Genomic DNA, 21,789 nt, shown 5'->3' on the forward strand with positions numbered 1-21,789 from the left:
TGTCATATTCCAAGACTAGACAAATTTCCTTTCCTGGTGACAAATCTTTAAAGATAGGGGTAAAAAGTCTACAGATGATGGATCAAGTAATTTATTCATTTGGACAGTGGGGTTTAGTTATCAGATGTAGGGATGGGAAAATTCCTTTGAGTGCAGTTAAGAATTTGACTTGGCGACTCCAGGATATTGGGGAAACAGCTTGATTTCCTCATTCATCCAAGCTCAGTTCTGCAATTTGGAAGCCCGTTATGCTGTTGATTAAATCTTAGGAAGTACAATGAGGCACAAATGCCTTTCTTAAGCCTCCTACCCATGGGCCCCTTGTGTTATACCCTGCTGTCTCCTTCCCTCAAATTTTTTTGGTAGCAGTAGCAGTGAGGACTATCTCCTCCATTGAGTCAGGGACCCTAACATAGCAGCATCCCAGCTACCAGGAGCCCTGGGACTCAGGTGCCCTGGAAAACTACACACCCCAGTGTTCCTTGTTGAGTTCTGCATACCCAAGAGGTCATCTTACTTTCCAAGTTGAAGAATGATTTCATGGGGCCATAACACTCAATATACCATGCACTCAAGATGCAGAAGCCTGTATCTGAATCGCTAGAGTTGCAAACAACTGTGTTTTACCCACTGAAATTAGTGAACCTAAATTAGTCACGTCCATTAATTTAAATAGGCCTACTCTAAACATCAATTGATGCCTTTGAATTATGGTGCTGGAGGAGACTCTTGAGAGTCCCATGGACTGCAAGAAGATCAAACCTATCCATTCTTAAGGAAATCAGCCCTGAGTGCTCACTGGAAGGACAGATCCTGAAGCTGAGGCTCCAATACTTTGGCCACCTCATGAGAAGAGAAGACTCCCTGGAAAAGACCCTGATGTTGGGAAAGAGAAGCACAAGGAGAAGGGGAAGACAGAGGAGGAGATGGTTGGATAGCGTTCTCAAAGCTACCAGCATGAGTTTGACCAAACTGCGGGAGGCAGTGGAAGACACGAGTGCCTGGCGTGCTCTGGTCCATGGGGTCACGAAGAGTCGGACATGACTAAAGACTAAACAACACACTCTAAACATGGGACACTATGGTGTGCTGTGTTTTTCCCACTGGAGTCCACACTGAAGGGATGCAGCTCAGCAAGAGAGCATCTGCTTTGCATGCAGAATGTCCTGGGTTCAATCTCTAACATTACCAGGTAAGGCTGGAGAGCCACTGTCGGTCTATGTAGACAATACTGAGCTAGACTGAACAGTGTTGTGACACAGTCTAAGGCCATGTGTTCCTACTATAGGGCAATTTAAAAGCTATGTGTTTCATGTGGAGAAGAATAATCCGCAGGGTGTCTTCTCTTCCTCCTCTACAGTGTTCCTTTCTTTTTCCAAAGCAGGAAGGCAAAATGTGTGAGATCTATCTGGCGCTAAGTACCTGAGAGAGGAAATAACGCTTTTAATAACAAGTGAAAGAGTGATCCCTTATGATGCTGGAAATGTCCACTTACAGTGAAAAATGTGTATTACTAAAAAGGTTTTGTGTTGTTCCAGTCCAAGCGTGATGTCCAAGAAGAGAACGTGCTCTTGGACCAGGAACTGCAAGATGGTGTGACTTTGCCACATTAGGAATGTCCCCAACAATGCTACATAAAAGGAACTGTGGGAAATTCAGATGGCAGCTCACAACGACGCATTGCTGATTGGTGCGTTGCCCCTGCCTCTTGCTACCACCAGCCAATCAGCCCACTGGAGTCAACTGGTGTAGAAGAGGACCCAAGCAGGAGTGGCCATCCTTTGTGGGCCAGTGGTCCCATTGAGATTTTTCTTTTAAGTCATGTGTATCAGTCACAAAATGGCTACCACGGGGGCATGGCATGGCGCAAGATGGCTTCAAGAGCGGAAAAAGAGACAGGGCCACAAAATGGTGTGAGCGTGCCGCTTCCCATATCAAACACCCCATAAGGTGGAAAGGAAAGTGACCCACCATGTGCTCACTCACAGAGAGAAGCTCCTTGCACCTCTTCTGTATTCAGAACAGATGGGAGGGTGTGTGTCCCGTCCTAGCATCCAATGAAATGAGTCCATGTTTACCAGGAGGTGTTGCGGGTAGGAGACGCGAAGCATCTGAGCAGGAAATTCAAACTGTCTCTTGTCCGTTGCAGGTTTTTGAGGCAATGCTTACAGAGACCTTTTGCAGTCCCACAGAAGGAACTAAGCAAGCACAGCGGTGCTCAGGGGCACCATTCTGGCAACCCTTGCAAACAGAGGCATGCTGTCAAGAGCTCACTCAAACCAGGAACCAGCTCTATTCTGGTTTCATCCCAACTTTTACGCCTTTACCATTCTGGAGCTTAAGCTCAAGCCAGTCCTCAGAGTCTTTAACGGAATGTGGATCGAGTACTAAATGAAAGCGACAAACTCCGCTGAACAGCGGCACATGCAAGATCCCTTTCACTGATTTCCCAGGGAGTTGAACTGATAAATCATGTCTGACAAGAGCCATTTTAGCATCCAGACAAGATCTACTGAACTTACAAAAAAGACTCCCCCCGCCCTCAGCCGCCTGTGATACATTACACTGAACTTAGCCAAGGACAAATGCCTATGGTCCACACATGCTGAATTAGGCCCTGGGCTTGCGGGGGGGGGGGGGGAGCTTACATATATTTAATTTTCTAAACTCATTACTTCCTCCTGCGCCATGCAGCATAGGAAAGAATCAGTCCCCTACATCGTCCTGCAGTTATCTAACCAAACGTGCTATGAGCCTCTCCATTTGCTCCATGCCACGGATACATCTTTCGACTTGAGCTGTAATGCGCACAAACAAACAAAGCAGTGCGCTCTGTGTTTCAAATTAACAATTACCCATTTCCACGGCAGGCTCTTCACATTGTATTCCGTGCTAGCCTCGCAGATCCATATTTTATGAAATGTAAATTAATTATATTTTACATTAAACGGCTTGCGGAAAGTGGTTAAATACAAACTCAGGACTAATTAATCAGCACTGGTAGATTACAGAGGCTGAGTAATTCGTGTAGGCAATCAACGAGATGTACAATTGCTGTCTGAGGGGGCTTACAGTGCCTGCTGGGAGTTCAGACTTCTGTGTATCAGGCTGAGGAGGCCTCTTTAGCACAGGTGGTGGGAGACAAACCCAGGCCTCCAGGCCTCCCTGCCCCTTGGAACTAAGCCCAGGCCATGCCCCTCACTGGCTCTGCTTCAGCACCCTAAATATTGCTGCATGGCTTGAATGTGTCCATCAATCCGGACAATGCCTCTTGCTCCCCTGGATGGAGGGCAGTGAGGGACGTGTGACTGAGCATAGAAAATGGTCTGCTGCGCAAAGGTGAAATTTACATATGTTGCACCACCCACATTTAGAGCTCAAAGGAATCAAAGAACCAAGCTAGTCCAGTCCTCCCTGCCCACTGCAGGAATCTTGCAACCGGAGCAGATGGCTGTCCACCAGGCTCTTCTTATCTCCTGCAAATAGGGATGGTTGAATCTGTCAGTTTCAGTTTCTCTCCATTTCACTCTTTTCCCAGTCTTCAGGTCAGTTCTCCTGAAGTTTTCACATCAGTATGCAATAACAATAATAAAGTCCTCGTAGTGATAATAAAGCATTTGATTGTGAATTTCTAATAGACACATCTTTGTGTCCAGCTTCACCTAAAAGACACATTTTTGCAAAGTGGAAACTCCCTTACATGATGTATTTTTGTATGGCATATTGACTAATATATGCATTTATAGGCACACTTTACACCAGTTTATGTATTTTTGTACACATTACTTGACTGGAGACTTGCTCTGCAAAATTTGGATTTTGAAGGATGACTGTGTTTCAATTTGCATAGTATTTCAGAGAACTGGGTAAATCCACCTTTTAATATGAATGGAACTGAATTTCTCCTTCATCTCTACCTGCAAAGGAGGGCCAGGAGTAGCCAGGGTGGTGCTACAGAGCTCCCTTCCAACACTGGCACTGCGATGTGGGGATGGGGAAGGACGGTGCAGAGACCAGATTTCACTGGCAATTTACCAAATTGGCTCTGCTAGTGTGCCCATGCAGCACCTGACCTCTGCCATCCTGTTCCACTTCAAACAGGTAAGCAACAGTGACACCGGTGTTGGAAGAACAGCTCCACAACATCACACTAGCCACTCCTGAGGAGGACCCAGCTGTATCCCATTATCAAATCACTCTTGATGTTTAGCCCACAACCCGCTTCCTTTCCATTTCTCCTCATAAGTTCCAGGCCTGCCCTCTGGAGCAACAGAGAAAGACTTTGATACTTCTCAATGAATCCAGTCCATTCACCCAGCTGGAGAGGCAGTGTTGTGCAGTGATCAGACCTGGACCCGGGACACCAGGGTTCAAATCCCCACACAGCCATGAAACTCATTGAGTGACCTTGGACTAGTTACCAACTCTCAGCCTACTTCACAGGGCTATTTTGAGAATAATATGGAATTTGGGGTAAGACACGTATGTCCCCTTAAGCTCCTTTGGATGATAGTGGTGATACAAATGCAATAATAAATAAAGTAGGTGGATAACAGTTATCCAGTGCAAGAAACTGAATTAGTCTGCTGTTAGAACTACTTGCATAGACTATTGCTTGTGTTGCAATGTGTACAGCCATTGGGTTATCCTATCTTCCCAAAACCAGTTTTAAGAAAATGGACACTTTTAGGGAACAATGTCCAATGTGAAGATCATCCACTGGACTCCTCCCAAATTTGGTCCATAAAGAGCATCACTGAAATCACACTCTAACCAGCAGCGGCCAACGGAATTGACTTCCCAGTGCAGCTGCTACCTAGCTAAGAGCAAAACAATACTATTGACATCAGAGGAGTATCATGGCATGGGGAAATAAAGTGTCCTGTACCAACAGCCATTTCTTATTCCTCTCATTTAGGAAGCGTGACAGCCACCGGGTGATGATTCCACTGATATCGAGCAGCAATCATTAGGAACTGAGGGGGAAATTACTAAAGGCATCATTCCGAGGGCTGCTTCAGGTGTAATGAGTTTTCAGCTCAAGAAAATCCTTCCACATGGAAACAGGCAAGTCCCTGTGTGCTGTACTGAGCTGGGGTGGGGAGCCTTTGACAGCCCATGGGCCACATTCCCTTCTGGACAGCCTTCAGGGGGCCACATGCCCATAGTAGGCAGGGCCAGATGAAAAAGTGGGTGGAGCAAGTAATGTAAATTTTACCTTTGTGCAGCAGGCTCATTTCTAGACACACCTCCCAATACTCCATCCAAAGAAGCAAGAGGCCAAGGGGTTTGTTCCAGCCAGGCAAAAACTCTTGAGTGAGGACGAATAAGAGAAGGGCCCACCTTTCCAGTCAAGACCCACTCATGGCCAGATCCAGCACTCGATGAGATGTCTCCAAAGGAGGACCGCCCTATTGCCAGCCCAGTGTGAAGAAGGACAAAGTAGAGACAAAGCACCCTCCCAAATTACCCACCTCCACAACCCTGGAAGAGCCAAGAAGTCTGTAGACCAGGTGTAGGGAAATGTTTGCCCCTCCAGATGTTGCTGAATTAGAACTCTCATCATCCCTGGCCATTGTCATGCTTGCTGGAGCTGATGGGAGATGCAGTTCAGCAACATCTGGAATTTCCCACAACTGCTGTAGACTCAGGGGGTCTGTGGCTCCCTAACTGGTCACAAATCCTAACTCCAGATCTTTATAATCATCTCTGTGATGCCAGGATCAGAAACGACAGTGAATCTCAACCCAGATCAGAAGTTGCTGTGTACATACGGCAGAATATGACCACACATCTCTAAGCTGCTGCCCCATTCAGCGTAGTATTCCCCAGGCTGCAGCCCTGCTGAAGCAACCAGGAAGGGATGAAATAACAAAACCAACCATTAAGCTCTTCACATGCAGCCTGGCAGTCGCTTGTTCAGCACCACATTCTGATCATCCCCTAATTGTATGTGCTAGTTTGGACTCCTTGGATGGACAACTCCACTGAGGCTTCAGCACTCTTCCTGCTGGACAGCTCCTCATCCTTGCTCCGAATCTGAGAAATCCAAGCCTCAGCAGTGGTGGCAAGAATGAGACACCGAAGGGTCGCTTTCATAGGTTTAAAAAGCAACTTTTGAAGCAACCTACTGGGGAAATTGAAAAGCCAGCCTTTGTCTTTATCGCGGGTTTCCTGCAATGCATTAGAGAGGTGGCCATTTCACGTAAGGTGAGTCAGGGCTTGAGGACATGGGAAATTAGATGTGCTCAGTCATTAACTCAGCAGTGTGAGGCCAGCAGGCAAAACACAAATCCTAATGCTGCCTTCCTGTCACAGAACGGGGGACGTGGGAGGGTGGAGGCATATTTCACTAATCAGGCAGGTAGGTTGAAATGTTTCCTGGTAGGCAGTGCTGCTCATATTTCAGCTTCTTTTGTTTATTTATTTTGAGGCTGTCCATTTCAGCCGGAGACAGATTTGTGGTGGCTACCCCAAAAGAAAAGGGGAAGGGAATGTTTGTTGAGGTTTACTTGCAAAGATGCAACCAGAGATACAGGGCACAGCTTTTCATTCATTTCATCAGTTGGATGGGAAAGCCGTGTTTATTTGGAATTCTTTGTATGCCATGGATGCCGTACAAAGTGTATATCGAATGGAAGGGTGTGCATAGCATTTGTAAGCATATAAGGGCCCTCCTGGATCAGGGCAAAGGCTCTGCTGGTTCAGCAACCAGTCTCACAGTGTCCAAGCAGATGCCAATGGGAGGCCTTCAATCAGGACCTGAGTGCAATAACATTTGCCCCACTTGGCAGTCAGAGGCATATATACACCTTTAGACCAGAGGTGGGGAAACTCAGACCCAGGAGCCGAAAGTCCCCCTACCCCCTGTCCTCTCCATCTGGCCCTGAAGGTTTCCCCAGACCCCACCCCTTACTGGCCCTCTTTGCCCCCCCCCCCAAATATTTTGCTTTGCTTGGGTGTGTTCTTGAGCTCTGCTCATGGCTATTGGTTGCCTAGATAGAGGGGTGATGCATAGAACCCAGCTTACTGTACAAAAGTAAAATTGGCATGTGTGGCTCTGCCCATTTTTGCCTCAGGCTCCAACCACCACTGGCATGGGACCCTCAAATATTTGCCAAAAAGAGAATGCGGTCCCCAAGCAGAAAACTTGAATGCCTGACTTCTGGTTGAAGCCAGTTAGGAATCTGTAATGCAGGGTACAACTGCCCCAGCCGATGATCTCAGTAACTGAGCTGGGGGAATAAGGGCTCAGCCAGTCCTCCTGGTATCATGGACCCAAATGGTTCAGGGCTTTGTATATTAACATACACCTGTGTGCCAATTCTGTGGCAGTCAATTAATAGTAGTTTTTTAATAACAGCAATAATGGTCATGATGATGATGATGGGAAGGAGAAGAACAAAAATGAAGACCAAAGCATAATGTTTGAAAAACAGATATCTCATCCCTTTGGTGTTATACATCTATCTGGAAGAGGTTTCTAAAGTTTAGATTGTATCTTATTGTCTTGCTCTTGCAGCCTTGTGCTTTCAGACAGATAAGTAGGGAGATAAGGAACAAGGAGGCAGAAGGAAGGAAAAGGAGGAAGAGGGGATGCTGATAAGTTATGTGTGTTTACAGAACAAGGGGTCCAAGTCCCATGTTACAGCAGTTGTTCTTTTGGGACAATGTGGCAGTAATCAAGGCACTCCAGAAAGGCACCCCTATGCCATTAGCTGTGTACAAGACAGCCCCTCAAATATATCTCTCTCATTCTGAAAATGCTAGTTCTGCTACCCAGTTCCGGCATATGAGACACAGCAATAATAATAATAATAATAATAATAATAATAATAATAATAATAAATATTATTTGTACCCCGCCCATCTGGCTGGGTTTCCCCAGCCACTCTGGGCGGCTTCCATAGAAACCAAAGATACAGTAAAATATCACAGATTAAAAACTTCCCTGAACAGGGCTGCCTTAAGATGTCTTCTGAATGTCAGGTAGTTATTTATCGCTTTGACATCTGATGGGAGGGTGTTCCACAGGGCGGGCGCCACTACCGAGAAGGCCCTCTGCCTGGTTCCCTGTAGCTTATATTTCCTAGGCCATTAAACTAAGGTAGTTGTGGAAGTTGCTCCAGATATGCACAACTGTCTGAGATGTTCTGAGAACTCTGTTTCATCAAAACCTGCAATGGGGTTCAGGGAGGGGTTCCACCTGAAGCACGCAGCAGTGAAAGTTCTTGTCGTAGCACTTGCAAAACACAAGTGGAAAACTTAGCAATAAATCGCAGTCCTTGCAGCTGTTACGTGCAGCAAATCAAAGGAAAGCTGAAAGGATTGCAACTCAAGAGAAGCTCAAGAAAAACTTTGCATTTTTCCTAGGCTTCCCCTGAGGTTCTGCAAGCGTTGTCCAATCATTTCCAAAACCCAACCCAATGCCTAATAGACAATTACTTGGGTGGATAGTATCTTTTGGTACATGATACAAACAAGCTATATTGCTGACAAGTTATGGGAGTGTGCACTTGTGGAAGGAAAGACTATTACTCTGGTGTGACATGACTTTCTTATCAGCTCTGAACATTAAAGAAATATTTACAGGCACATAGTAAAACAAATTCTGCAGTGTATCTTTACTGCATTCAAATGTCAATTATGCAAGCACATGAGAGAAACCCGGTTGGATCAGACACTCCACTGGTTGCCCTAGGCAACTGCAGAAAGAAAGGGATGCAGGCACTAGCCTTGTCCATTAGCCACCTGACTAAAGGGTGCTGTGTTGTGTGCATGTAAGCCTGCAAGTTTGGGTTTCTTTGTTGCTTGCAAGCCGCCTTAGAGTCATTTGAATGAAAGGTGGTTCATGAATGCTCAAAATAAACACACACTATCAAATCCTGGAGGCTCCACATGACAGTCAGAACTGTAAACCACTTGACAGATTTCTCTTCTATGAATTTTGACTAAAGGAATCTAATCAAGCGACCATCACTATGTAGGAAGTAGACTTCTACCAAGACAGACTATTGGCACATCTAGCTTAGTGTAGCCTGCACCGGCTGGCAGCAGCTCTGTTGGGTTTCAGACAGGGGTCTGTATAAGCCCACTCCGAAGATACCAAGGACTGAACTTGGGTTTTGCCTGCAAGGGAGATAATCTATAAAACTGAGCTACAGTGGCACATTCCTTACATTGATTATGCATTCCGTGTGATGGTGCAATGTTGCATTTATAGGTTGTGGCTTTCTTTGGTCTGTCCCAAAAGAATATCACAAGCTAAGCCCCATCCTCTCTTAATTTGATTAAAGGCATCTAAGCTGGTGGTCATTGTTAGATCTTGTGGCAGTGAATTCCATAAACTGATTATGCACTGTGTGATTATGCAGTGATGTGTTTATGAGATTATGTGTTGTGACTTCCTTTGATCTGCCCTGAATCTGCCACCAGTCACTTTCATAGCCTGACCCTGAATATGATGAGAGAGGGAGGAAAACTTATCTTTCTACTTCCTTCACACCACCCATAATTTATCCATTTCAGCCATGTCTTCCCTTACTCACCAAATTTCTTTCTGCAAATACATTTTATTGCACTTTCCTGACATAACAATAAACTTAATAAGCATAGATTTGTGTACAATGAGTTTGAGTCATAAGCGTCTTAAATGCATCAGAATTTTATGCACTCAGCTTACATAACAGACTTTTCCCTTCAACAATTCCTCCTTTTTGCTGTATTACAATACAGACCTCCCCCCCCCCCAGCAAAAAAAAATATATGGGATTTCAGTGGGTGAAAATTACAGGGGGCCTCCTTTACGGATGATCTGAAAGGAAACTAGATATCTATAAATTGATCTTCTTTTCCTGCATCCTCTGTCTAGTCTACTACAGTGTGTTAACCTCTCAAACAATGCCAGCTGTCACATTCTGTCAAAACCTGAACTGTATATCCTGATCTGGTTTTCTGATCCCGTGAGCTGCGATTGATAAAGAAAGAGAGCCCTGAGTGCTTTGAGGAAGATGGTTCAAATCCCTGAGAATTTTGGGTTGCTCTTTTCTTAAGCTTTTCCCAGCTTTCTAGTATCCTTTTTGAGAAGGGAGGGCACTATCAGAATTGTGCATGGTATTCAAAATGTGCCTATAGCACAGATTGGTAGGAAGACTTCACAATATTGTATGTAGGTTTGTCCACATGTTACACAGGTGTTCCCTACAAATGTACGTACAAGTGTTTGTGTGAAAGAGTCTACACCTTTTTATGTGTACAGCTCATCTGTCATGTACAAAGGGACATAGACTGTACACTCACTGAATGCAATGTATGAAGACCCCTCGTTTTACTTTCAACCCACTTCCTCCATTCCACAAATAAAGTGGATACTTTCATTGTTCTATCTACCTGTGGTGCCAAATTTCTTTCCTGGTTAGCAAACACATGCTCAGCCCACATCAGTGTATGTATGAAGTTAGGTTTTCCACCTTTTCCACCATTTATTTCCTTATGTTGAACCTCACTTGCCATTCTTCTGACAATGCACCAAGTTTGGGGATAGCTTTTGAGAAAGAACTCTGCGCAGACTCATAATATTGTGCCTGCCACATTAAACAAAGTCAAAATTGCATGCTAATAGTGTATTTTGTTGTATACTAAATAACTGGAGAATTACGGAAGTGCAAGAAATACACAAACAAATAAATGTGGGGACGAAGCTGCAGCCCTGTGCACACTTTCCTGGGAGTAAGCCCCACTGGACATAATGAGGATTACTTCTGAGTAGGCATGCTTAGGATGAACCGCACTCTTAACATGAGTAACATCACAATATTACAACTGGATTAAGGAACGATGGGAGAAAATCAATTGGTTTAGGATAGATGGAAAGGGGAATGAAAATTGTAAGAATAATGAATGGGTTAATGACAGATATGACTGCAATAAGTAGGAGCAGTTTTTCTTTAATTTACAATACATCATTATTTGTGACTTGAGGCTCTTGCATATTAGCCTTATACCTTCTTTTATTATCATTTACTGTTTTAACAGTGATTACTGGAAACAGAATAGGTGCGAAGTTTAAACGTGCCTGTTGACTACTGTTCTTAATTATTCACTGATAAGTCTTGTTTGAGGGAGTGTTCAGATTTGCAAACTAAATAGTTGCATTCCAAAGATCCAATATAAGTTTGCAAAAGAAAATTGGAGATATTACTGGTTGGAAATGGGGCCCAAGAGACTAGAGATGGGTGAGCTTCCCAAACATACTCCCTCAAGGAATAATTCCTCCATTATTTGGGGGGGGGGCAGGAAAAAGTGGTGAATGAGCAAAGTCAGAGGAGAAGATTTTACCTATGTGGGATTTTTCTCTGACCTGAGACGTTCCATTATCTCTTAGAGAACAGTGGGAAGCCTAATTAGGGTCAAAACAGCAAAACTTCTCCGGTTTGAAATTCAATCTGAGCCAGAGAAGAATTAGGAAGGGTTGGCACTGGCCTCACTTCTCCACTGAGATGGACTTCATTAAGCCCCTAAAGGTCGTTGTCTTCTTCTTCTTCTTCTTCTTCTTCTTCTTCTTCTTCTTCTTCTTCTTCTTCTTCTCCTCCTCCTCCTCCTCCTCCTCCTCCTCCTCCTCCTCCCAGGTCTGGCTCCCTAGCATCTCTAAAGAAGGTAAATATTGAAAGCTAAAGAATGAAAGGTCAAGGCAATAAATATATTGTCTGTTTGGATTAAGTTGTCCATAGAATGACACTCTGCCCTTTGCTAGACCCACCACGGACATTTCAGAGAAGAAAAGGGCAACACAGAAAGCAAAGGAGGATCCCCTTTGGCTATCAGGACATCAGGAAAACTTTTGCACTTGTGCATTTGGGGACTTCATATTGTGGTGTACAACAGGTTTCATGTGGCATAAAGGGTCATCATCATTGGGCATCCTAGGAAGGGGCCCACTGGCAATCAGCAGAGCCCCCTGGCCTTCCTGCTCCTTGTTGCTGTCGCCACCAGTTTCCTTGCCAAGACTGAGTGAACAAGGAGGGACAGGAGGGTGAAGAAGTCACAGCCAGTGGCGTAGTGTGGGTTGTCAGCACCTGGGGCAAGGCAAGTAATTTGCGCCCCCTAACCTGTGGATTTGCGCCCCCTAACTCGTAGATTTGCGCCCCCTAACCTGTGGATTTGCCCTAACCCCAGATGTGGCGCCCGGTGCGGCCGGCCCCCCCTGCACCCCCCACACTACGCCACTGGTCACAGCAGCCTCCCATCACCTCACTCTTTTCTTCCAGGTACCCATGGTAACAGTGGTGAGGAGGGGCAGCCACAGGGGGCAATCTACCAAATGTTGCCCCCCTCTTCCAAACAAAACCCCCTTGCAACCTGATACAGAGCTGATTCTCTCAAGCCAATTTGGCAAACAATGGTTTGTATTTATGCATGGCAGAGTGGGGAACTGAGGGCCACATTCCTTCTATGCAACATTCCAAGGGCCACATGCCAGTGGAGGGCAGGGCCAAAGGCAAAAGTGGGGGGCGGGGACAAATGTAAATTCTATCTTTGTGCAGTGGATTAGTTTCTGCACACACTCACATATTCCAGTCCAGCTAGGCAAAAAACTCAGCAGGTGTGAAATGGGATCAGTGAGGGGTGTGGCAGAGAGTTTCAGGGCCCAGATAGAGAGGATAGGAGGGTCACATTTGGCCCCCAGCCCTGAGGTTCCCCACCTCTGGTGCATGAAAACCAGGTGGTCAAGCAATTACATTTCTTGGTCCACTTAAAAATTGGGACTATTTGATTGATGGTATGGTTTAAACATTTGCCTTCTGCCTTTTTGGTCTCAAAGGACGGGCCTCGTAGGGCACTCAAGGTTGCTGACAAGGTAAATTAGAGTTCTTGGTGAAGTCCAATATGAACCGACTAAACTACATGTCCTGGATGTACATGTGCAAAGCTTATTGTGATGAATATAGGTCAGAATGGAAATCTCTAGACAATACTGAGCTACAGTACATGCACCAAGGAGCTACATACAAACTGCATTATACAATAAGCACATGAAAATCAAAAGGCCTAACTTTGTCATGTTACTTAATTTCAGTGGGTCTACTTTGAGTAAACTTAGTCAAATGGCACCCCAGTGGTTGGTCAGCCTGAGGATAAGACAGCTTGCTATGTACCTATTCCTGCATTAAGGAGGGGGTTGAACTAAAAAGGCACATTTATGGGATGCATTCCGAACTTTTAACCCATCATGCTGGGGGTGGGGTGCTGGATAGGGTGGAAGTATCCCACTGCCCAGCACAACTCTGCCAGCCTTTGTCCACAGAGTGAAATTAGTATTGCTGCACATGCATGAAATTCTCTCTTCCACCTTCTGAAAGGGCAGGTGGCTGGAAGTCAATGGAAAAAACGAAGTGGGATTTTCTTATTTTCTCATCACTTTCATTATTCTATTTTGATGCATTTTCAAATCATAGTTCAGATTCCGTTCAACTTTCAATGACTTAATATGTATTCTTTTCCCTCCCCTTTCCATTTTCACTTCCAGTTCATTTTGACTCCTTGACAAGACTGCAGGTATACTGCAGTGTCAACATTTTGCCTTGCTTTGTTTTGTTTCTAGACTATATGCATGTCCAAAAACCACACCTTTGATCTGCTTCCTGACGTATGACAATAAAATAAAATAAGGATGCTTTAGAAATTCAGCTTCTGCAAATTCGGGGTCGAAACCACCCAATGCACTGCATTTTCTCTATTTCAGGAAACCAAAGGTTCCTGTGGCCTCTTCATCTACCTGTGGATCCCTCTCCTCAATTCATGGCCTAATGAGGCTTGAAAACAGCCTGTTATTTTGTTCTGAAGGGAGACTATTTCAAATCTAATTATTGAGGAAGGTAGTGGCTGTTTATTTGGGGGGGTGAGGGTTTCAGCTAGGTAGGGAGATTTTATCATGATGATGATTTAAAAAATAATAATTTTCAATTTAATAAGGAAAAAAGGATGCAGTTAAAAGTACATGAACATCTGCAAATATCAAGGATTTCAACAATACAAAATTTACGTGAGTAGCAGCTTCAAACCAAAAGGAATGCATCACTGAACAACCCCCCCCCCCATCATATGCCTCGAAGAGGCATCTTTAGCGTTACACCTCCAACATCTATCTGTATTCAACAGATGCTTCCTACACAAATTCTGTGGAATCCAATATACTCCAAATAATAATTGGATCAATCTCAATTTCAGGTACTAGGAAACATTCCATATGGATTCTAAAGCAATTTTTCCATTGTTTAGGCTGTATAATTCCTTGTTCCACACATCCCTGTTGTACAAGTTCCTGAACTCCCACCAAAATCCATAAAGCATTTATAAACAATGGTTATGGGTTTAGTTTTCTGTAAAAAAAATAATCCAATAATCCCCCCCACAGTTTTGAAGATGCCAACAGCACTGAAAACCGATAGGCCACAGGCAGTGCTTGTTTTAAAGGGGAGGGTGTGTGTGCCAGTACTCACTATGAAGTTGTTACAGTGAGTGCCAGACTTTTAACCTTTTTTAAAAAGGGGGTGGGGTGCTAGTATTGCATACCCTTGAATACCCCCAGGAAAAAAAGCACTGTAGAGGAAGGGTTAATCTATTGCAGTGTGCTGTGAATCCTGTTTCCACCACCAGTGGCAATTAGATCTGCAAAGAGCCTCCTAGCAATATTCACACCTAATAGCAGGGGCAGGAGGAGTGAGAGTCTGGGGTTGTGTGGGTGAGAGAAAAAGAATGAATGAATTGCTGTGTGTTTTATGTGACAATGGATATATGAGAGAGAGAGAGAGAGAGAGAGAGAGAGAGAGAGAGAGAGAGAGAGAGAGAGTAGCCCTCCAGATATAATTAAACTCCCACTCCTATTGGCTATTCTGGTGCAGAATAGCCTATTGGCTATTGGCTATTCTGGCCCAGTTCAGGGATGATGGGAATAAAAGCCCAACAATATCATTAGAGGGCACCATGTTGGCTACCCCTAATGTGCATGGATGTGCGCAAAGGAGAATGTGAGTGCAGCCTCACTACTTTTTGCATTGTACCTGCACACTTCTGCATTGGCCCCAACTACCACTGACATGCGGTCCCTTGAAAGCTTCCCGGCTCTGCTTTACTGATTTTGGAACTTTGCCATCTGCTGGATTACTAAATGCAGTAATGTAAAAAATAAAATAAAACGCAGGTTTTCATTCAAGGCAAATGTAAAAAGTTGTACTGCTTCCATCTCTGTCCACATAGAAAACCATGCTTGTGTAGATGCAAAGACATACACACCCAACCACACCCTGAAAACTGAACATGCACAATTCCCATCTCAACTGGCTAAACCAGTTTGGCATGGAAGGGAGTAATACTGCTACCAGTGTCCTGGGATTTAGAGCAAGCTAGGCTTTCAAATACAAAGAAATATTTCTTTGAGGACAGCGGGTGGGGGAGGGGAGGGAAGGGAAAGGGTTGTGTGGTGAGAGACGTGTTATGATCTGGGAGGAAAGATCTAATTATTGAGTGGGTAGGAAAAGAGAAGAATCGGACAGTGGGCAGAGGTTAGGGAGGAAAGGAATATGAATGGAAAAGGTATAAAGCAGAGCCTGAACACAATCCATCCCAACTGCATGTAAGGTGAAAACAAAAGCACAATATTATGCATCAATGGTAGCCGATGTGTTGTCCTGCAGATGTTGTTGGACTACAGTTCCCATCAGGCCCTGTCAGTGTGGCCAATGGCCAGGGATGATGTGAGATGTAGTCCAAAGCACCTGGATGACACCATGTTGACTATTCCTGTTCTACCCATCCTCATCAGTGGAACCATACATGTGGTATGTAAGAAAAACCCACAAAACAGAGCAATAGAGGCAGTTTTCTGAGCAGGGGGGGGGGGGGACAACCAAGGTTGCAGTCATTTCTCATGTCATAAGACATGCGTGTATCTCCATGTTCCAAAATGGCCTTTAGCTATTATGCAATTCCATCTCCAATACTGCCTGTCCATCATCTTGTGACTCAATTGCACATTCCACATACGTTTTAACCAACAGGCACCTACTGCCATCCAACTTAAGACAGATGCGGGTACAGCCTAAGTTCAATGGCTTCAAGCAGGGAGCTGCATCACATTTGCAGAACCCGCTCTCACAACATCACAACCCACCTTCAGCACAAACGTTGACAAAATCGCCAATTCCAACCACAAGGACTAGTATGGGAAAGTGTTCACATTACACTTCAAAGACTGACACCATTCGAGATTTCTTATTCTGGGGTGGAGGGGAGTATTTGTTAAGAAACTGCTTGAAACAACTTTGACATTATCAGCAAAACAACCCTCCCCTCCCCCAACATCAAACATTTCAAAAGGTCCCGAAAAGCTAATGAATAAATTGCCCAAATAAGCATTTTGCCACTTGCCATTTGCCATAGATACATTAAAGAGCAATTTCCAATTTTAAAAAAGAACTCAGTGCACCGAGGGTCTAACCACTCATGTCAAATTTTTGATCTCATGACCTTCCATTTACATTCTTGCTTGAGATATTCTTGGAAGTTGAATAACACCAAGTGGGCTGGAGCAGTCATTGCCAGCTACCATTCTTTTGTACTGCTCCATCTTCTCTCCAAATATAATTATATAAAATGTTTTTCCCCTACCAAACGCATTTTTCTTGCTTGCATTTGCTGATAGGGAAAAAAATGGCATGGAAGCTTTTGTTTGATGAAACTGAAACTTGGCTATTAGAAACTTTCTCCTACTTTAGGCATAAATACATTCAAGCATCATTGCTGAACTGTCAAAAAAATGCAGTCTTCTAAGACATTTCAAAGTGTTAGCTTTACGTAATCATGTAAATACTTTTCTCCAGCAGATGTTTTGCCCAAACGTGGCAACAGCAAGCATACAAACATATAAAAGGGATGGTCTTGATCCATCAAAGGGTTTAATGCATGCCCCAATCCCACTTCCCTCTCCTCCCACTGCTGAAAGTACTTACCTATGAGTAAATCTTACTGAATTTGGCCAGACTTACTTCTGAGTAGGCATGCATAGGATTGCCCTGCCAGACACATTTTTCATCCTTATAGTGGGGGACAGAGAATAACCCCCAACAATCTGGCAGAGAAAGCAGCAGCAAGATCTGTCCACATGAAGATCCAAGTGTATAATATCCTCATTTTAAAGTGCGATTTATACACTGAAGATGCACAGCAGCACATCATAAACCTTTCCACTGCCTGAGGGATATCTCTACATTACTTCAGCTCTGGCCTCCCAGCAAATATCCTTCTTTGAGCCAAAATCCATAATCCTTCTTTTGACAACTTTGCAAAGTGTCGAGTCCTCTGTTAATTCTGGCTTTGGCAGCAGCTGACTCCTTGGGAGTCGGTCCCATCAACTATGTCCTACTCAGAGTAGACCCACTGAAATGAATGGGCCCATAAGTCATGTCCGCTGATTTCAGTGGGCCTACTCAGAGTAGGACTAGCAGTGGGCAAAACCTACTGAGACCTACTTCCACATGAATATGCTGCATGAGGGTTCCCCACACACCCCTTTTTGTCCTTCTGAGGTGAAGCATAAAACCAAGAACAAACTATTGCATAAATGTTTCGAGATAACTCTTTCAGAAGGGGATGAAAATATTGGGGGCGGAGGCACAACAGCCAAACAAACAAAAAGTGAAATCCAGACTCTGAAAGGATTTGCTGACTGCCAAGGCATAGCCTTCACTGCTATGCAATCGAATTCAGTGACAAGGCAATAAAAGATCCTTTCTCCTTGGCAAGAACCCGTTGACTGGCTCCCACAGCTGTAAACATCTCTGACCGTGACCAAGCAAAAACCAAGACAATGCAACTCACGCAAGTTGTTTGCAGGAGGTCTCGTTTCCATGTTCTCATAGTGCTGCACGTGGACCACAATGTTGAGATCTCGTTCCATGTGGTCTGTTGTGCAGGGAGCTTCTGGTCTCATAACATCAGCAAGAGCCCTAAAGAAGGGTGGGAAAGGGAAAAGAGTTAGATGCAGCCTTCCATAAAACCTTTGGCGCACTCTCCCCCTCTCTCCAGTGTGGTGTAGTGGTTAAGAGCGGTAGACTCGTAATCTGGTGAACCGGGTTCGATTCCCTGCTCCTCCAAATGCAGCTGCTGGGTGACCTTGGGCTAGTCACACTTCTCTGAAGTCTCTCAGCCCCACTCACCTCACAGAGTGTTTGTTGTGGGGGAGGAAGGGAAAGGAGAATGTTAGCCGCTTTGAGACTCCTTCGGGTAGTGATAAAGCAGGATATCAAATCCAAACTCTTCTCTCTCTCTCTCCTGCCCTGGAAATAGACTCTCAAATTTTTATTTTGGTAGATCCCTTCCCACTAACAGCAAACTTTGTGAGCCCATGCCAACAGGACCGAAGCCCAAACTAAACCACTAAAAACAAAATGGAGGTATCAACCAACTTGGGTGCCTCCTGAGATACGAGAAATAAAACACACACACACACAAAAGGGTTTTTTGAAATTCCTTTTTTAAAACAGACACACAAGACTGAGGGTGCTCCGTCAACTCCAGGAGATATGGAATGATGGGAAAGAAAACCAGAGAAACAGTAGAATGTCATGCTTGAGGAGTTCACACATGGCTGGCTGGAACCCTGGACAGGAGTATTCATATTTGAGTAGGAAGATGTTCTGCAACAGTTTGTGGTGGCTACAACTTGTTATCAGAGCAGCGGAAGCTTCTTTTTAGAATGTTCATTTCCGAAGTGAGGACTCAGGGGACGAGTCCATGAACACAAACACACACACACTTTTCAAATGCTACTTCTGTCTGTTTTGTGGTTTTGCTGGAGGTGTAGACACTTTTGGATGAGGCCAGCTCCCAAGACTCCCAAGCAAATATACCACCTTCACGCTGATTTGATTTCATGATGTCATCTGAAGCTATATTTTTCCCACATTCTGGATTCTTGTGGGTTTGTTTATAAAGCACCCAGAAGCATTGCCTCCAGTAGAATTTCTCCATACTCCACCCCACTTTGTGCTCACAGAAATGGGTGAGATGTTCTCCAACTTCACCATCTGCAGCAACTTTGACACACATTTCCTCCGTTCAGTTCTCCACAAATCTGCATCAATTTGCTCCCCCCCCCCAAAAAAAAATCCTCAAGAAAATTCATCAGCATTTTTGTGCAAATTTCTCCTGATGTACACATTTTTGTTTGCCGTTTTGCCTAATACAGTGGTACCTCGGGTTAAGTACTTAATTCGTTCCAGAAGTCCGTACTTAACCTGAAACTGTTCTTAACCTGAAGCACCACTTTAGCTAATGGGGCCCTCCTGCTGCTGTCGCACCGCCGGAGCACAATTTCTGTTCTCATCCTGAAGCAAAGTTCTTAACCTGAAGCAATATTTCTGGGTTAGCGGAGTCTGTAACCTGAAGTGTATGTAACCCGAGGTACCACTGTATACACATCTTTGCAAAGCAACTTTCCCTAACATGATCCTTCTGAGTATGGTATTTTCAGTATCGTATGCACACTTTGCCCTGGTGTATACCTAGCTGTACATACTGCTTGCAACATCTGCAGAAGTGTGAATTTCCAAAGATGGCTGTGTTTGAGCCCGAGTATTGTTTCAGAAAGAAAGTGCTAGTTAGGTTTGCCTTTAAAATCAAATTTCTTCCCCATTCCTAGTTGGGAATAAATCACTTTGGGCAGCCTAGTTTTTATGAGGTCCCCCCCACCCCAAGTGTTTCCTGCTTGGCAGGGGGTTGGACTCGATGGCCCTTGTGGTCTATTCCAACTCTATGATTCTATGATTCTAAGATTACTACTAAATGAAAACCAGTCCTGCAATATGGCAGGGGAAAGGAATGAGTATGTGGTTTCCCAGAAATATATATCTATTTTTAAAATGGCTCAGGTCTTTCTCCTGCCAAACTCCGGCACTCATAGAAATTGATAAAATGAGCGTCTCATCAGAACGTGTCCTGGTCCTGTAGTGCTCCTTTGGTCTGATCAGCCTAAGATGGAATCCAAGATGTTGGCAACTGCTTTGCTGAGACCCATCTGATGTGGCCTCACAACGCACCTGTGGGTCCTGACCCACTGACTGGAGACCTAGGATTTAAACCAGTGGATCCCCAAAAATTACCAGGTCCGCTAAGAGGCAAGCAGGTAGCAAGAGGGCACTGGAGATGTAAATAACTATCAGACTTTGAAAAGCTGTTATCACTGGATCAAGTTCATCAGGTTTGTTGAATTAATTACATGAAATAGTTTTAATTGGACTTTGAATAAATTGATTATGACTGTTTTGAATTTTATTGTGTTATTATCTCCCTCAGGGACGCAGATGGCGCTGTGGGTTAAATCACAGAGCCTAGGGCTTGCCTATCAGAAGGTCGGCGGTTCGAATCCCCGTGGCAGAGTAAGCTCCCATTGCTTGGTCCCTGGCTCCTGCCAACCTAGCAGTTCAAAAGCACGTCAAAGTGTAAGTAGATAAATAGGTACCACTCCGGCAGGAAGGTAAACGGTGTTTCCGTGCACTGCTCTGGTTCGCCAGAAGCGGCTTAGCCATGCTGGCCACATGACCTGGAAGCTGTACGCCGGCTCCCTCGGCCAATAAAGTGAGATGAGCACCACAACCCCAGGGTCGGTCACGACTGGACCTAGTGGTCAGGGGTCCCTTTACCTTTATCTCCCTTAGTGGGTCATCCAGACTGCTGTTCTGGTTATGCTTTTTATAGGGTAGGAGGCACTGGGGATGGATTTATAGAACCAAGGGGCAATGACCCCCCCCAAAAAAAAACACTTTAGGAACCACTGATTTAAACCATGCCAGGTCTGGCTGGGCCCTTCTAGGTAGCATAGATTATATAACCACTAACCAAGTCTGGATGCTACTGACAGAAACGTGCAGCAAAAAGGGGAGGAGAAAATTAATCGAGATTTTTTTCTTTTTGCTCTCAGACTGTTGGAAGTCTCTTTTAATGTGCATGGCAAGCTAATTACACATGATACTCAGTGATTCTTGACTGTGGGGCAGTATTATGTCATTTAAATCTCAGATGGATTTCTGATCACCAGGTTCTTTTTATTTTAAAAAAAACAGAGAGGAGAGGGTTGTGCTTGCTTGATCCAGTTAAAAAAGGAGGAGAAAGATTTGTAAGAGCAGGTAGCCAGAATGAGTTTGGGCATTTTGAAATGACACTTCAATAAGAAGCAAATCTTCAAGACCCGCCACTGCAGAGCTGGCCTACATAGCAGAGGAAAAACTCGCAGCTAGCAAAGATCCCAAAGAGCTGTGTACATTAATAGGCTCCTAAGAGGGGAATATTATCCCAATACAGCCTCAAGTTATAGACTGATCCTGAATAATCCACAAAAAGCACACACACACAGCACACAGATCCAGTCGGTTCAGAGAGGATTTTTGATACAGGGAAAATGGCCAAAGCTTAAGGTAGCTGCATATATTTTACAAAAATGCTGGAGACGGCTGTGTGCTGGGACAGGGAGGCAGGAAGCAGAAATGTGGCAAATCTAATGACCTGTTTATTGAGCATTCATCCTGGTTCACTTAAGCAGAGGTTAGACTGTATTTGACTATTGAGCATTCCTCTTGATTCCTTGCTTCCAAGGCTGTCATATGGCGAGCCACATTTCCTCCTGAATATCTCTTGGTTTGTTTGCGTGATGGTTATACACCTTCCCATTAACCATTTGCCCCACACTTTATTATTTATTGCATTTCCATCCTACCCTTTTTCTCCAATGAACTCAAG

The 21,789-nt window shown here is 44.5% G+C and overlaps 1 protein-coding gene across 1 annotated transcript in view; it reads right to left on the reverse strand.

Moving 5' to 3' along the window:
- SHISA9 (shisa family member 9) overlaps positions 1-21,789 on the reverse strand; it is a 240,703-nt gene that overhangs the window by 209,885 nt on the left and 9,029 nt on the right. The window contains exon 2 of the mRNA XM_028706721.2: positions 17,875-18,002. Coding sequence (XP_028562554.2) covers positions 17,875-18,002 — 128 coding nt within the window. The remainder of the gene's footprint in view (positions 1-17,874; positions 18,003-21,789) is intronic.

This window comes from Podarcis muralis, chromosome 14, assembly GCF_964188315.1.
Source record: "Podarcis muralis chromosome 14, rPodMur119.hap1.1, whole genome shotgun sequence".
Taxonomy (NCBI): Eukaryota; Metazoa; Chordata; class Lepidosauria; order Squamata; family Lacertidae; genus Podarcis; species Podarcis muralis.